Source organism: Pristis pectinata, chromosome 3 (genome assembly GCF_009764475.1).
Source record: "Pristis pectinata isolate sPriPec2 chromosome 3, sPriPec2.1.pri, whole genome shotgun sequence".
In the NCBI taxonomy this organism is placed as follows: Eukaryota; Metazoa; Chordata; class Chondrichthyes; order Rhinopristiformes; family Pristidae; genus Pristis; species Pristis pectinata.
In genome coordinates, this window is record NC_067407.1 from 59354172 (window position 1) to 59372456 (window position 18285).

The 18285-nt window shown below is 43.1% G+C and overlaps 1 protein-coding gene across 9 annotated transcripts in view; it reads right to left on the bottom strand.

Moving 5' to 3' along the window:
- The window catches only part of LOC127567860 (BMP/retinoic acid-inducible neural-specific protein 3-like), a 181313-nt gene that overhangs the window by 14992 nt on the left and 148036 nt on the right, over positions 1 to 18285 (bottom strand). For all 9 annotated transcript variants that reach the window (XM_052011013.1, XM_052011010.1, XM_052011009.1 and 6 more), the window contains 2 exons: positions 16994 to 17230; positions 3556 to 3778 (listed from right to left, as the gene is read on the bottom strand). In XM_052011013.1, coding sequence (XP_051866973.1) covers positions 3556 to 3778; positions 16994 to 17230 — 460 coding nt within the window. The remainder of the gene's footprint in view (positions 1 to 3555; positions 3779 to 16993; positions 17231 to 18285) is intronic.

Here is an 18285-nt window from a genome sequence, read left to right on the forward strand (position 1 = left end):
TGCTCACGGCATTAACCAATAGTTTAAAGACAGGCAATGCTTCCATTGAATACTGGAGCTCACTGTATTACTGACTGATGTGTGACTGCAAACAAGGAATACGTACAGTATCACTCAATTAGTGAACAATCATTCGCTACATACAACATTTCCAGGGAGGTAGGCAGATTTGACCTTGGGAACATGACGAACCAAGGAAAATACAGTGCAGGAAACAGGAAGCCTGACTGATGTCAGACCTTGTGCTCCTGAGTAAGAATCACATTGCACACATTTAAGTATTGATGAAAGACAAGATCTGCTTGTCTGGGGTTATCTTGGGATCGGCAGATCTGCGTTTTGTTGGACATTAGATGCAAATGTACCACCAGAACATATTTTTTCCTCTGACACTGGCTCCAAGCTACTTTCTGTGAGCGTGTGTGTGGTTATAATTTAACATCGGCACAATGTTGGAAAGCGCGTCATGTTAAAATTGAACTTGGAAGCATGTCGACCCCTAAAAAATGTGTGATAGAGGCAATAGACCACCCCAACCAAGTGACTTTATCATGCAGCTGTTAAATTTATTTCACAGATGGCTTTGCATTGATAAAAGGTCAAAGACTTTTCTGCAAGGTAGTGCAGTCACCATCACAGTCCCAAACTATGATTAATTCATGTGAGGTGAAGTTTGGAGGAGACAAATTTTGACCTCGTTAAAACAGTGGCCAGTTAACCTACCAACCTACATGTCTTTGGGACACAGGGGGAAATCAGAGCATCCAGAGGAAACCCACATGGTCACAGGGAGAATCTGCAAACACCACACAGACAGCACTGATGGTCAGGATCAAGTTCAGGTCTCTGGTGCTGTGAGGAAGTGGCTCTACTAGCTGTACCACTGTACCACAAACAAACCTTGTTAAAATTGCTTTATTTCAGTGGCACAGCCAGTAGAGCCACTGCCCCACAGCACTAGAGGCCTGGATTCAGATGCTGTCCATGAGAAGTTTGCAGGTTTTCTCTGTTATCGCATGGGTCTCCTTCAGGTGTTCCAGTTTCCTCCCACATCCCAAAGACATGCGGGTTGGTAGGTTAATTGGCCACTGTAAATTGCCTCGAGTGTGTAGGTGAGTGGTAGAATTTGGGGGGAGCTGATGGGACTGTGGGGGAGGATAAAAGACGGGTTGTTTATGATCGGTGTGAATTCAGTGGGCTGAAGGGCCTGTTTCTGTGCTGTGCCTCCTCGTGACTCTTCAGGTTCACTTCCTGACTCGGAGATGGAAGTTGGTGGTGTAATGTGTTTCACATCAAAACATGATGGCTCATCCCAACGCAAGCCTTGTGAAGCATGCAGGACATGGCTGTCACACGTTCCTTCAGTCCCTGCTTCTAACCTTCAAAAAGTGAGGCTTGAGGACAGGCTGCTGTGGACCTCACCTGCTGACAAGCTGTTACCAGGTTTAGACCGCTCAGAATACTGTGCTCAACACTGGTGTCCATATTCCATAAGAGAAATGCAAGTAGAATAAAAAAAATGGGATTAATATGGGATTAGTGTCAATGGGATAGTCATACGGCATGGAAACAGGCCCTTCAGCCCAACTGATCCGTGCTGACCAAGATTCCCATCTAAGCTAGCCCCACTTGCCCACATTTGGTCTATATCCCTCTAAATCTTTCCTGTCCGTGTAACTGTCCAAGTACCTTTTAAGTGTTGTTAATGTACCTGCCTCAACCACTGTAAATTGCCTCTAGTGTGTAGGTGAGTGGTAGAATTCGGAGGGGGGGGGAGCTGATAGGAATGTGGGGAGAATAAAAGATGGGTTGTTCATGATCGGTGTGAATTCAGTGGGCTGAAAGGCCTCTGCAGCTCATTCCATATGCTGACCACCCTCTGGGTGAAAAAGTTGCCCCTCAGGTTTGTTGATCGTCAATGTGGACAGGGTGGGCCGAAGGGCCTGTTTCCGAACAGCATCTCCCTTTGACGATGACTTTGTGTGATAGTTCATTAAGTGAGCTTCCATCAGGAGGATAGCTTAACTAAAAAGGAACTCCAATCAAGGAACCTTTGATGATAATGTAGTCATATGGGAACGCAGAAGCAGCCATTGACCATGCACCCACTGGAGCTTGTTCTGTCAACCATAAAAATAGTATAGGACAATAAAAATAACTGCTATGGGGGGGGGGGGGGGGGGGAGAGAATTGGTCAAAAATGGATTTATGCCACATCTTAAATCTTAGTCAAAAACTTAGTTGGCTGTGGCAATTCTGGAATTTCTTAAATGTTGAGAGAGCTTCCCTTTCAGGCAATGAGTTCTAGATGCTCATTTTTCAAATTGGGAAAACAAAATCCTCAACTCCCACCTAATCCATCAATTAATTAATTTAAATCTCCACCACTTAGTTATTGTTTTTTCTGCTAAAAGAAATAGGTCCTTCCTGTTCACCCTGTCTTGCCTCTCATAACTTTATACACTTCAACTAATGCTCTCCTCAGCTTCCTGTGTTCCAAAGAAAACAACCCCAGTCCTCATAACTCCAATTCTCCAGCATCCTCATGAATCTCCTCTGCATCTCTGCACCTTCTGCAGTGCCACTTGCAACTTTCCTCTAAAGTAGTGACCAGATCACACACACACACAATACTTCAGCTGTTGCCTAACAATTGCTTTGTGCAACTCTAGCATGACCTCTTCACTCAACCAAGTCCCACGTGCCTTCTTAACCACCTTACCTACTTCTCTTGCTGCCTTCAAAGATGTATTGGAAGCATTTTTCATAATATCCTACCATTTATCATCGATTCCCTTGCCCTCCTCAAATGCATTACCTTATACTTCTCTGGAATGAATTCCATGTACTTCTTTTCTACCTACTTAACCAGCCCTGCAGACTAGAACATAGTTCAAAGTTACTTCATAACCATAAAACAAGCTGATAAGAGATTCAACAAAGCAATACATTTTACTGGGTCCAACTATAGTTGGGAAAATTAGAGAATCAGAGTTAAGGTTTGGGACAGTATGCCCTTAAAACTATAAGCTAAGATTTGGATGAGGAAATACTTTGAAACAAGTGTATTTTCATGTAACCAGAATGAAAACGTAACCAAAATTTACAAAATGAAATTGGTTAAAATAGAAATTTCAAAATGTGACAAGATCTGGCAAACCTCTCTCCTCTTGCTCATAAACTATGATGCAGCATAGTTTCAAAGATTCTTTTTTACTTCCAAGTCTCATATATGAATAATTATCAGTTAATACTACATATATTGCAGTATAATACCATTAATAATGCAGTTGTTGGTAGAGGATATTTATTATGCTATGTATAATTCCTATGAAAGTAAATAAATACCTTTGAATTCTTATTACTTTAAGGAATTATTTAATATTATCAGATCTGTTCCCTGGCACCAACCATTCATTCCTGAGGCCTGAATCGTCTATTTTTCCAGCTTTGTATTATGCTGCAAAGCCAAGTCCCTCAAACTTCAATAGCGAGTCAAGAGTGGACACAAGAGTATTTAGTTACTATGTTTTGCTGGGTGTGAATATCATGTACCTTTCTCTGGGGAGGACGAATTTTGGTTGTTTCTGGCAGCGCTTACTTAGGCTGAAGAGCTTTCGGACAGTCTTCTGCGCCTTGGTGAAGAGCACCTTCAGACTGGCCTCCAGTTGCTCGTAGCGGTGCTGGAGACTGAAGTCCATCGTCCAGAGCTGAAGGATAGTGGAGGTGTTCAGGAAATACTCAGTCGGCAACTTCTTCAGAAAGGTCTTGAACTCATCTGTGTGAAGGAGCAGATCAGACATTACTTGAATAATTGCAGCAATAATTGAATCTGTGGAATTCTCTGCCCACGGAAGCAGTAGGGGCTACCTCATCAAATACATTTAAGAAACAGTTAGATTTTTTGCAATAGTAGGGGAATTAAGGGTTATGGGGAGGTGGAGCTGAGTCCACGGCTAGATCAGCCATGATCTTATTGAATGGCAGAGCAGGCTCGACAGGCCAGATGGCCTACTTCTGCTCCTATTTCTTACGTTCGCAGGACCAACATTGTACCCAAAAACTGCTTTATTGGAGACACAAGAGACTGCAGAGGCTGGAATCTGGAGCAAGAAACAATCTGCTGGAGGAACTCAGCAAGTCGGGCAGCATCTCTGGGAGCTCTTTGCTGAAGGAATTGTGGACGTTTTGGTTTGAAATCTTGCAGCAAAACTGAGGGAGGAGAATAGCTTGTATAAAGAGGAGCGAGGGAGGGGTGAGTCAGAGGCCAGTAGGTGATTGGTGGACCTACGACAGGTGAAGCATGACAGGCAGATGGAGCCAGGTAGGAGAGGGGGAGAGGTGGAGCTGGGAGACAGAGGCGGAGCTGGGAGACAGAGGCAAGCAACAAAAAAGGTAGATGGAGCCAGGTGGGGGGAGGGGAGAGCGAAGGTGGAGACAGCTAGGAGGGTGGTAAGTGGGAATGCAAAGATACCGGTGCTGGAATCTGATAAGGAAGGTGATAATGGGGAGGGATGGAGGGCAGATGCAACCAGATGGGGGAGGAAGGATCTGGTAAATGAAACATGTGGGTAGTAGGTGGATGGAATCAGGAGCAGCAGGGGGACGTAAATGGGTGATGGGGGTCTGGGAAAGGGGACAAAATAGGGGGACTGGAGGAAATGCTTGTGTATTTAGAGAGAAAAAGAAAACACGATCTGCAAACATCGCTATGCACATGGTGCAAAATCTTTTTTGCAACTACCATATCACATTTTATGTCCCTCCAAGCTCTTTGCTGCTGATGGGAAACCAGTTTTGGAAATCTGGCAATGCTGGCGTGGCTCAATTAGAGCAAGATGGCATTGTGTTTTTTCCAACTAAGGACTCGGCATTTGCTGGCGAGAGACTGTTACTCTCTCTGCTCCATGCTGCTCTTTCTATGATCCTCTGGCCATGAAAAACATCCGGCTCCTGTATGCTGAAGCTGGTGTTGTTGCAAGAGCAGGATCCCATCCACAGTCTGTAGCAGTTTGTCTCATTACCTATAGTGCTTGGGGGGCTGTAGGTGGGAGTTGTAGGGGAGAGAGCAAGAAGCAGGGGTAAGAGGGAGATATGTCAGGACACATATGGGAGATGGAGATGGTTGGAAGCAAGGGAGGTGACAAGAATCTAATTGGAAATAGAATGACTGGAGGGAAAGGAACGTCTGAGAGAGAGATGCGTGAACATCAGGGAGTCATTGACTGTTCAAGAAATGACTGCACCAGCAGAGAAGTGTTTGGAAGGATTGAAAGTATAATGCAGTAGATGCAAAAATGATTTTCGATAATGTAGCAAGTCATTCTTGCTTTGAAAAATGACGTATGTAAATACGCACATGTAATTTCCATCATATTGACCTAAATGACAATAGTGACTCCATACTGTATCAAAGATAACTTTACAAGCTGCAAACTGCTAAGGGATTGAAAAGCAATATTTCAACACAAATTCTTATTTTCTTTACATTACATATGGATCAATGGTCATGTGGGAAGGACATTCCTGGGACAAACTCACCCTGCCTCAATTCCCTCAGCTGTTCCATTTGTTGAGAAAACTCACCAGTAATCTGAAGGCAGAGGGGTGGGGAGGGGGGGAAGAGGAGGGGAGGAGGGTGATAGAAGGGTGAAAGGGTGCACCCATGCAAATGAGGGACAAGGCAGAGCTCCGTGAATGTACCACAGTTCTTAGGTTATATGTCACATGCCAAATGTCTGCACATATTGACTGTCCCAAAGTGCATCACAACAGAAGTGGGATAGTTTCGAGAGCAAGACCTAAGGGTGAAGGAACAGACATTTTGAGAATGTGAGAGAGAAGACTAGATGAGGCGGAAGAGATTCTGGAAGTGAATTCTGGCATGAAGGCTGAGGCCTCGAAGCTCTGCCACTGAGAGACATGGTAGAGAGAAGGATACGTAAACTGTCAAAGATGGGGGGAGGTACAGGAAATGACCTAGGAATTATTTACAGATGAGGACAAAGAATCATTATAGAATCAAAAAATGCTAGAAACAGTCAGTAGGTAAGGCAACCTCTGTGTGAAGAGAAAAAGAGTTAATGTTTCGGGTTCAAGACCCTTCATCAGAACTGAAATATTAACTCTGTTTCTCTTTCCATAGATGCTGCCTGACCTATTGAGTGTTTCCAGCATTTTCTGGTTTTATTTCAAATTTCCAGAATATATAGGTTTTTTTTAAAAAGGTTTTCAAGGAATCAATATGTTGTACAATAGATAAGATGAGATGAGATTTGATGAGATATCTTTATTAGTCACATGTACATCGAAACACACAGTGAAATGCATCTTTTCTGGGGGCAGCCTGCATGTGTCGCCAACGCTACTGGCACCAACATAGCATGCCCAAAACTTCCTAACCCATACGTCTTTAGAATGTGGGAGGAAACCGGAGCACCCAGAGAAAACCCATGCAGACACAGGGACAACGTACAAACTCCTTACAAACGGCGGCTGGAATTGAACCTGGGTCGCTGGCGCTGTAAAGCATTAAGCTAACTGCTACACTACCGTGCCTGAACAATTCAGACAGAAGATTTCAGTGATGTGTCCTATTACAGGAAGAGGATCAACTGAATTATACTCAATGTAATATACAGTATAGTCACAAAAGAACATATCATACTGTCTTCCAGCTAAAACTCTTATCCAAATATTAGATGCTCTTTCCTCACTTGAGTCAGCCACTAGCAAGCTTCACATTCCTCAGATGACTTTAGTAGTGATTATGAGGAGGAATCACCAACACAAAGATTAGTCCCTAAAGCCCTCAATTTCCTGATCTTTCAAAGATGCATCTACCTCCACAAATACTTCCAATGATCCAGCTTCCACAACTCTCTGGGGCAGAGAATTACAGAGATTCACCACCCTCTGCAAGAAGAAATTTTGACTTCCCTCCGTTTTAAGTGACCAGCCCCTTATCCTGAAACTATATCCCTTCGTTCCAGCCTTTCCCATGAATGAAAGCATCTCATCAACTACCCTGCCATGTCTCCCACCCCTAGACTCTTATTTTCAATAAGTTCACCTCTCATTCTTCTGAACTCTGAAGAACACAGACCCAATCTGTCTAGTGTCTCTTGACAGGACAATTCTCTCATCCCAGGAATAAACATGGTGAATCTCTTTTGGATCACCTACAATACTACTATATCCTTTCTTAGGCAAAGGGATTAGTACTCCAGGTGTGGCCTCACCAACACCCTGTATAATTATAACAAAACTTCCCTATTTCTAAGTTCCAATCTTTTTGCAATAAACACCAATATGCCTACTTTCTGCACATGCCTGCTATCTTTTTGCGACTCATGCACACCCACAGATGTGGTTGACTTATATTAGATTTGTTCGATTCTTGGACTCCTGTCTTTCAGTTCAAAGGTGACGCACTTGTACGCATGTAATTGCATGTATTGTTTGATGAGGTTTGTGCTGATATAGAAATGTTAAAGGTTGAGCAAAGTCTCAAATTGAAAATTCTCATCCTGGCCTTCTGCCTTCTCTTGTACCTCCATCACTTAAACTCCTTCAGCTTAAAATCCACTGAAATACTTGCAATCCTCAAACTTGCTTCTCAATCAATTCAATTGCTCCACCTTGTTGACCGTGCTCTTCACCCTAAACCTGAACCTCCCTTGCTCCCTCTCCTTCCTATTGGAGATCATCCCCTCTCACTGTTAAGACAAGACCCTTGACAGTGTTGAAGATCAGAGAGACCTTGGGATGCAGGTCCATGACTCATTGAAAGTGGCTACACAGGGAGACAGGGTGGTTAAGAAGGCTTATGGATTGCTTGCACTTATTAATCGGGGTATTGAGTATAGGAGTCAAGAAGTTATTATATATCTTTATAGAACTCTGGTTAGGCTGCATTTAGAGTATTGCATGCAATTCTGGTCACCTTACTATAGGAAGAATGTCGAGGCTTTAGAGAGGGTGCAGGGGAGGTTTACTAGGACGCTGCCAGGATTAGAGGGCATGTGCTATCAGGAGAGGCTGGACAAACTTGGGCTCTTTTCTCTGGAGCGGCGGAGGCTGAGGGATGATCTGTTGGAAGTGTATAAAATTATGAGGGGCATAGATAGAGTGGACAAGCAATATCTTCTTCCCATTATTGAACGATCCAATACCAGAGGGCATACATTTAAGGTGAGAGGGGGTAGGTTCAGAACAGACGTGAGGGGTACGTTTTTTTTTAACTGAGAGAGTGGTGGATACCTGGAATGCGTTGCCTGATAGGGTGGTGGAGGCAAATCCATTGGGGGCTTTTAAGAGGGGCTTGGATGGGCACATGAATGAGAGGAAAATAGAGGGATATGGGCATTCTGTAGGTAGCAGGGATTAGCTATGTTAAAACAAAATTGAGGGCTGAAGGACCTGTTCTGTGCTGTACTGTTCTATGTTCTATGTTCAGTGTCTTCCTATGTGGCTCACTGTCAAATTCCGTCTGATTGCATTACTGCAAAGCACCTCATGACAGTTAGACAGAGCAAGTATGCAACAAAAAGTAAAAGTCATTGTAGTTGACTGCATACTATTAAGGCAAGTGGGGTGGGATGGTGGAGGGGAGGGTGAAGAGTGTGCCAAATTCTAAAAGAGAGGATGTATTTATCCAGATAATTTGAGAATTGATGTTACAACTGGTTTTAAAAGCATGCCACTGCTCTAAGTATGCACTGCTGTTTTGGCAAGGGAACAGATTAGTTCATACTGAAGGTCATAGAAAGGAAATAAAGAGTAATTGTTTCTCCACATCGTAAAGTTTTACAGCACTGGTATGCAGCTCATATTTATTACTGAGGCCAAGGGACAGGACAGAAATACGGGCGCAGGAGATTCCAGAGCCAGGAAACAGAATGAAAGCTTAAAGTGAATAAAACGTTACCATGAGGTGGTGAAAAGCTTTAACAGTAACAGCAGCTACAACTTGGCTGTTTGTGGAGCTGCTTTAACATAATGAAGTGTCCCCAGATAATAGGGTGATCAAGCAATCATTGACACCACGCCCTGTACACAGAATGAAAGGTTGTTGAAAGAGATAGGCCGGAAGGAGGAAAGTGGGCCAGAGAGACCGACAGGTTTTAGGGAGGGAATTCCACAGTTTGAGAAGCCTCAGTGACATTGCTGGCTCTGTCCAGCATGTGCTGTTTTTATTTCAAATCTATGGCACTGTAGTATTCCACTTCTGGATTAATTTCCAGAATGAGTCAGAGACAGAACAGAGGGAGTTAGGATATGGCAAGATGCTGGATTAAATTGGAGAGATAAAGGCAGGCACCATCATGAAATGATTGGAAAGAAATGACTGGAAATGAATGTGGATCCGCAAGTATACAGCCAAAGGGACTCGGTGCGACAGTGCAAGTTACAGTCGTGGCCCTTGCAATTTATTTGTAACTGTAACGCTACATTCCTCTTTTTTTCTCCTTGTACTATCTTGATGTACTTATGTATGGAATGATCTGTATGGATGGCTTGCAAACAAAAGCTTTTTGCTGTATCTCGGTATATGTGACAGTAATAAACCAATTACCAGAGTCTGAATGATTTCATGTCCAGACAAGGTAGAATAGGAAACAGTGGTCATGAGTGCTGTAAATAAACAGGTTTAGAGGGACAAAGGCATGGAAGAGAGTTTCAGCAGCAGACAAGCTGGGAGATGCAACGTAATTAGGAGATGGCAGCAGCAGCTCAAGGTGGCAACGCACCACCACCTTCTCAAAGACAATTAGAGATGGGCATTCAATGCTGGTCTTGCTGGTGATGCCTAGATCCTGAGAATAAATGTTAACATTATGAGAATGGAAATTGATAGATTTAATAATGGCATGGTTGTGGGGTTAATACAGTCTGGTTTATTTTCATAAACTGCCATTGGTAAGGGAACAGAGGTTGTAACAGCGCAAAAGTTTAGTCTTCCCAGTATTTAGTTGAGAAAACTTGTTCTCATCCATTACCAGATGATGATTTAGAGACCATGTAGAGATGAAGGGAGGTGTGGTGAGGTAGAGATAAGTGTTGTCAACACACTGAAGTTAAATCCAAAGCTGCATTTATAGATAATGTTCAAAATAGCAAAAAAAGATAGAACCCCCTTAGATAATAATGTAGGTGGAGGAAGAAAAGCCATTGCTTGCAACTCTCTGACTTCAACTGGATGGATGAGAATGGAAACAGGTGATGGTGGTATCTCCCAGTTGTATTGTGATGACTAGATGTACCACAGTTAGCTGTGTCAAAGGCTGCCTAGGGTGGAGAATGAAGAAGAGATACAAAAAAAGAGATAAAAAAGATCACCTTTGTCATAATCATATAACACATCCTTCATGGCTATGGTGAGGTTGGGCTCAATATTTTATTGTGGCTGGGGCAGAAATTTGATTGAATGAATTCAAACATGTTGGATGGCATGACTTTAGGAGAAAGCAAAAGGTTCCAGAGAGGAAGTCAGCCTCAGACCAAGAACATCATGTTTCCCAGGACTAGTACAGCAGTATTTTATTAAAAAAGCACACATACACACACACACGTATGCATTCTTTCTACAGTCTATCCATTGGAGCAATGTAACAGATACTAGAATTTCATTAAGTTTAATGAGAATTTTAGAACAAAGAACAGTACAGCACAGAACAGGTCCTTCGGCCCACAATGTTGTGCCAAACTAATTAATTAATGATCCCTAATTAAACTAATCCCTTCTGCTTGCATATGATCCATATACATCCATTCTCTGCATATTCTTGTGCCTGGCTAAGACCTCTTAAAATGCCTCTATCGTATCAGTCTCTGCCACCACTCCTGGCAGTGCATTCCAGGCACCCACCACTGTGTGTAAAAAAAACCTGCCCCACACATCTCCTTTGAACTCCCCCCCCCCCCCCCCCCCCATCTTAAATGTACAGTATGCTGTATAGTATTAGACATTTTGACCCTGGGGAAAAGATACCAGCTGACTATCTATGCCTCTCATAATTTTATAAACTTCTGTCAGGTCTCTCAGCCTCCGCTGCTCCAGAGAAAACAGTTCTAGTTTGTCCAACCTCTCCTTACATCACATACCCTCTAATCCAGACAACATTCTATTAAAACTCTTCTGCTCCCTCTCCAAAGCCTCCACATCTTTTCCATAATAGGTGACCAGAATTGAATGCAATATTCTAGATAAGACCTAACCGGAGTTTTATAAAGCTGCAACGTAACTTCCTGATTCTTGAACTCAATGCCTCAACTAATAAAGGCAAGCATGCCATCATTTTCCAAAGACATTTGGAAACTTAGATGAAGGCAAATGTAATGTTTTAATATTATAAAAATCACATTTACCTGGAAATTAGTAGCAGATAGAATCACAAATCATAGAATGGTGACAACAAAGACAGAAGCCATCAGCCAATCATGACTATGCTGGCTCTCTACTCGAGCAACTTACCAGTTCCACTTCCAAATCTCTTCTTTATAACCTTGGAAAATGTTTCCTTGTCACATATTTATCTAATAACCTCTTGGAGGAACATCTGCAGGTAACCTTTTCCAGATTCTAGTTCTAGTAGCACTAACCTCAGAAAATCCAATCACTCTCAGCTTCCAAAAGGAATTTGGGAGCTAAAGGACAATGCACAACCATGATTGCATTTTGTATCTAGTGAAATCAATCAAGGAATTTTCAGATGGTTACCTTTATTGAGCTCATGCAGTACTTCAGCTAACCAACATGAGCCAGAGGATTTTATTGAATTTCAAAATTATTTCCACATTAGAGAAATTCAGTATCATACTTTGAAATACATAATAATAACAAATATATATTGCAAGAAGCCCAAGTTACATAATAAAAGGAATCATATGTCATCTTGAATTAAACTACAATGATAAAGTTATGGAACATATTACATGAAGGAAGGAACCTGACCATTGAGGCCCTTTAGCTTCAATGAATGTGACATGATCCAGATGGCTTTGTGGAGTTCTTACTTTCAACGCAGTCAAAGTTGAAGGTTTACACACAAGGACAAAACTGGGTTTGCACTGTTTTTGTCTTGGGTTCAATGTGCACCTGTGATGTGTCATGAGTTGATCTGTTAAGTTTACTTTCATGAAGTATCTTCACTTTCCTAATTGCTTGCTTAGTGGTCTTAGTGGTTCTTTGTTGCTTTCTAAAGTTTTCCCAATCTTCCAGTTTCCCACTACCCTTGGCGACTTTGTATGCATGACTTTGTATGCATGAGCTTTCAGCTTGATGCCTTCTTTTATTTCCTTAGTTATCCAAGGCTGGTTCTCCCCACCCTTACTGTCCTTGCTTTTAACTGGGATACACTTTTGTTGAGCATTGTGAAAAATCTCTTTGGAAGACTTCCACTGTTCCTCAACTGTCCCACATAAAGCTTGTGTTTCTAATCTATGCTATCCAACTCCTCCCTCATCCTGTTGTAGTCTCCCTTGTTTTAGATAGAACTATTGCACCCTCCATTTGTATGAGAAATTCAATCATACCATGATCATTTATTGATAGAATGCAGAGCTGGGCTGAGAAGTGGCAGATGGAGTTCAACCCAGATAAGTGTGGAGTGATGCACTTTGGGAGATCAAATTCAAAGGTAGAATACAAGGTTAATGGCAGGACTCTTAGCAGTGTAGAGGAACAGAGGCATCTTGGGGTCAACGTCCATAGATCTCTCAAGGTTGCCATGTAGGTTGATAGGGTTGTTAAGAAGGCATATGGAGTGTTGGCCTTCATTAGTAGGGGTATTGAGTTCAAGAGCCACGAGGTAATGTTGCAGCTCCATAGAACTCTGGTTGGACCATACTTGGAATACTGGGTTCAGTTCTGGTCACCCCATTATAGGAAGGATGTGGAAGCTTTAGAGAGGGTGCAGAGGAGATTTACCAGGATGTTGCCTGGATTGGAGAGCATGTCTTATGAGGATAGGTTGAGCGAGCTAGGGCTTTTCTCTTTGGAGAAGAGGATGAGAGATAACTTGATAGAGCTGTACAAGATAAGAGGCATAGATTGAGTGGACAGTCAAAGACTTTCCCCAGTGAGACAAGGGCTAACAGGATACACTAGGGATATTTAAGAGACTCTTAGATAGACACATGAATGATAGAAAAATAGGGGGCTATGTGGGAGGGAAGGGTTAGATAGATCTTAGAGCAGGATAAAGCGTCAGCACAACATTGTGGGCCGAAGGGCCTGTACTATGCTGTAGTGTTCTATGTTAAATGTATTCATATGACAGTTGGTAGATTTGTGCAAAGTGCCTGCTAGAAGCTTGCAGGCAGGGGAACAAATGTCAGTATACTCCACCGATGACAGCAGTCCTACCATTGTCAAGCATACTGTTCCAACTGACATCCTGCTTTAAACATTTAACAGCAAGGCCCCTAACTCCACTGCTACTGAGAGTTCGACTTCTGAGAGATTAGTTGCCAACTTCTTTCCCTCGCTATTGCTGAAATCTTTTAATCACTTGGTGCTTTCTAGAGTTGTTTCAAGTTGCAATGGTCTACAGGGAATGGTGCGAGAGCTATTAAAGGACTTTTGGCACCTCTAAGGTTCTGCATAAAGGAGAGGATGCCAGGAATTAGTATGACAGGGAGAAAGAGCTGTGGATAACCAGAATGTGGCATGCTGATAGCAGAGGGAGCTCCCAGAGGCAATTTTCTTCTCTGAAACAACAAGGAATGATGCACAAGATGTCTGCACTTCCAGAAGACTGTTCTCACAGAACCTGCAATATGCTCCAGCCACAACTGCAATCTCACAACAGGACTACAACTGCATTTCCAGAATTTGGCAAGGTAACCATGGCCATGAACTTTTTGTTCTCTTGCCTCTTGCAGGCTGAAGCTGGAGCTATTGCAACACCTCACAGTCCCTCATCCACTCTTGTACTAGGGGGTTAATTGTCACTTTATATTCCAGGTCAGTTAACCATATTTCATTCTCACTGGAGATCAGAAAATGGCAAGAGCATACAGATTTTGAGATGATTGTGTGCTTCATAATGGGCAGGGTGCCACTGACTGGGTTGGGAGCACCCTGCCAGCCTTGTCCTGCATCAGAACAGAAAAGACTTTGATTACCTTAATATTCAGTCAGTATGTGACCATAGACATTGAGTCAAGCAGGTCAACCTTTGTTATCCTGGCCACAGTTGAGACGCCTTCTTTGTGCAGCAAGCATTTGGGGGACTATGGCAAATCGAGTGGTGGCTACTGGGTAATTAGGCTTATGAGGTTGGCTAGTGAGTAACAAGAAATATTAAGTGGTTTCTGGGAGATGAAGTGCACCAGGTAATAACCTGGCTCAAGACTTTGGAGACGACACCTGGGATACTACACACAGTTTTGGTCTCCATATTTAAGACTGTGCTTGGTGTGAAGACAGTGCAGAGAAGGTTTGCAAAGTGGATTCCTGGGATAAAGGGTTGATATGTGAAGAGATGTTAAGCAAGTTGGGCCTATATTCATTGGAGTCTAATATTAGACATATTCTTATCGAAACATCTATGAATCTGAGGGGGATTGACAGATGCTGAGTGAATGATTCCCCAAGTGAAAATATCTGGAATGAGAGAGCACAGCTTCAGAATGAGGGGTTGCATATTTAAGACAGACAGGGAGAGGAAACTCTTCCCCCAGGGATTATGACTCTTTGGAATTCTCTACTCCAAAAAGCCACCCACTTGACTGACATCCCATAAACCACCCTGAATATTCATACCTTCCAGCAAGGGTGCACAGTGGTGGCGGGGTACACCATCTACAATAAGCACTGCAGTTCCTCCTCTGACAGCACCTCCCAAACCCGCAACCTCTATCAGCACGAAGGAGCAGGGCAGCAGGCTTCTGGGAGCACCACCACCTGCAGGTTCCTCTCCAAGTCGCACTGCATCAGATTTGGAAATGTATCGCCCGTCCTTCATCGTCGCTGGGTATAAATCTTGAAACTCACTCCCCACCGTGGGAGTACCTTCAGGAGAAGGACTGCAGCAGTTCAAGAAGGTGGCTTACTACCATATTCTCAAGGGGAATACAGGATGAGTAATAAATACCAGCCCTGTCAGCAATGCCTGGATTCAGAAAAGCAAACAAGTAAAAAGAATTCTTGCAATTCCTTTGCACACTAACCTTAGCTGTGAGGCTTTTGACCTTGTGTGACTATGTGCACAAGTTCCACTATTGGATTAGGGCATTGGTTGCTTGTACTGCATTGAAAGCTGTGACATCAATCATCAGAAACCATGCCACACTTGGCTCCACAGATGTCTGAGTGGAAAGGACAAAGGCCCTGTTCCAGAGTGGTGATCCTTTCTGGAAGTCTTTCCAAGCACCACACCTCTCATTCTGTAATTCTGACAGTCTTCCTTTGTAGGCTGCCTCATCAAACCCTCAGATGTGTATCTCTGGTGAGCTGACACCCTCCTCATCCCAGAGCCAATTCCCGGTAAGCCACTGTGCAGATCCCACCTTTTCAGCTAACCTCCATATTGCATTAAGTGTCGGCATCTGAAATAGTTGCTGTGAATGTAGGGTTGAGTAAGAGCATTTCTTCACCTTTTCCCAATTTATCATAGAATTTTTGTGACGTAGAAGGACGCATTCTTGCAATAAAGGTGCAGATAAAGCCGTGGATGCAGGAAGTGTGCATAAGAAAGAGATAGAGCAACCAACATCTCGTAGATCAGAGGGACTGTGTGACAAGGATGTGGGAGGAGGGATTAGGTATCTTTGTTGTTCGAAACTCAACCTCAGCAATAAGTGTACCATAACACTGTAACAGCACTGTACCGTAACAGCATTGTACCGTAACAGCACTGTACCCTCCATGAGGGTTAAATCACGTGGATCAGTTTAACCCATTCTGGTTAATGCCTGCCAGATCAGCTCCAGCCAAGGTGCCCTTCAACTGGTGCTTGCTACTCACCAGCTCAGCCCTCAACCAGCAATTAGGAATTATATACAGGAGGGCACAGCACTAAATTAATGTGCCACCTGCTTTTCACTGAATAGGTGGGGAATAATCCCCATGGTCACCCTGCATTCATCTTCAACAGGGATCAAGTTTAATCCTCAACTAATGCAGTGACCTTTTATGGACATACTTAATATAATTAAGCTCCATTGTTTTGTTGGATTTAGCCAATTATCCCAAAGCTTGAACAAAATCACTAGTCATCCAAGTTAAAACAATAAAATGTATTGTACTTTTAAAGAGCAAACTAATCTGACTAAACCAAAGAGTACTCAAAAGTAAACTGCGAATCATAAATTCCACTGGTGAGTGGGGATTTAAACCTTCCAAGTTTAACCCATAATCTCTTGGAATTGAAGAATCAACTTCCAGCCAGGGTCATAACCTTGATCAATGCCAGGCTCAAGGGTTATCTAGAGGGAATGCAGAAACACTATGCAACTCCAGCGATGGAGGCATGTTTGTCCATGCATTCCCAAATGGCAAGCTCCCCACCTTCTCAAAAGTCCTGCACCATCTGGGAAATTTCCAAGTGGAAGCCATCTGTGAAAAGATATTAGAAAGAACCCCCAGTATGACAGCAATAGCTACCCCTGAAAAATAAAAGGGAAAAACAGAAAGAAAAAAGAAGAAAAGAAAATGCTGGAGATACGCAGGAGGTAAGCAGCATCTGTGAAGAGACAAACAGAATGAACAACCTGAAAACTCATGTTTCTCTCTCCACAGTTGCTGCCTGACCTGCTAGGTATCACCAGTTTTTTTCTCTGTTTTTATTTCAGATTTCCAGCATCTGCAATATTCAACTTTTCAAGAAGAAGGCAAGTCTACACTAAATCCGATATCAGTGGTAACCATTGCCTCGAAGCCTGATATTTATCTCTTCCCTCCTCACACTGCCCAATTAGACAGTCAACACAAGCTGCTAAAACCCTTGGGGTAGGGGCATCAAGCCATAGAAGTGGGACTGCTCACCTGACACCTCAAATTCATTGTTGTGGTTGGTCCAGCTGTCCGTTATCCACAGGAGGTTGTCCTCCATGGCTTGGATGTCAAGATAAGGGCAGTTGCACTCTGGATATTTAGCTGTGCACTGACACCAGCAGTCATGGTCCTTGCAGATGAAGCTACCCTCAGAGTTACAGGCGATGTAACTCAGAGCCGCCTGAACAAACCGCTCCCGCAGGTGTTCTGGCAGTATAGCTTGAAGGCCTAGAATAACAAGGAGCAGACAAAGGTTAGTCATTCAACACAAGTACCTCCAAAACTAAAAACATGCTTTTACTCGTGCCTGGGAGTAGATATACAAGATTGAACTATATGCTTTGGGAGGTCAAAGCAGTGGTAGGATTGCAAATGGCCTCTGTACCATTAAGCTTGGAAGGAGGTGGAGTGTTGGATGGAAGAGAGGGTTTCCATTGCTTTGCCAAAACTGTGTCACATGGAAATCAGGAGAAAGCAGGAATGGATGCGACTGGAATGAGCCTCAGCATGGTACTTTATCCCAGGTACAATAGGCTGCCACTGTCTGTGGAACCCAATCTTGCCTTTAGTCACTCAGATTAACAGCAACTTTGGAGCCATACGCCAGCATAGCTCAGCAATGGCTGCAAGTGTCCACAAAGTCCAACCCCAGCCTCTGCTGGCTTCCTGCACCCAGCACAATTCAAGCAAGGCTGTCAGTTTCTTGGGAAACATATTCCAAGGCATGAAGTCAGAAGATTAGGGCTTCAACTCTCACTCCAGAGAAAAGAGAACAAAAATTTAAACTGCCCCTTCAGACCACTACTGAGGAAGTGCCACTCTGTCCATCAGATGCGATTCAAGGCAAGGCACCCAGAATCTCATAGCATGGCACTATTTTGAGAAAAAAGCAAGGAAGTTATACTCAATGTCTTAATCAATCTCCCATTCAGTATTACACAGAGTATATCAGATCATTACTAAATTGCTCTTTGTGGAAAGAAAACAGAAAATGCTGGAAATCACAGACCTGCAACGTTAATTCCGTTTTACTTTCCTTTGGTACTGCCTTTCCTGCTGAGTGCTTCCACATTTTCTGTTTTCATGTCTAACTTTTTGCAGCTGAGTGTTTTGTCTTTCAGTTACACCTTGAAGGAACTTGCTGTGTGAAAATTAGTTGTTACATTTCTTAACTTACGATGGTGGCCAGGCATCAATATGTTCGTCATTTACAGCAAGGCAACTTGAAAGGGACACAGAGATACAATATGCAAAAAGAGTTTTCTCTTTCATTCAGTCTATGC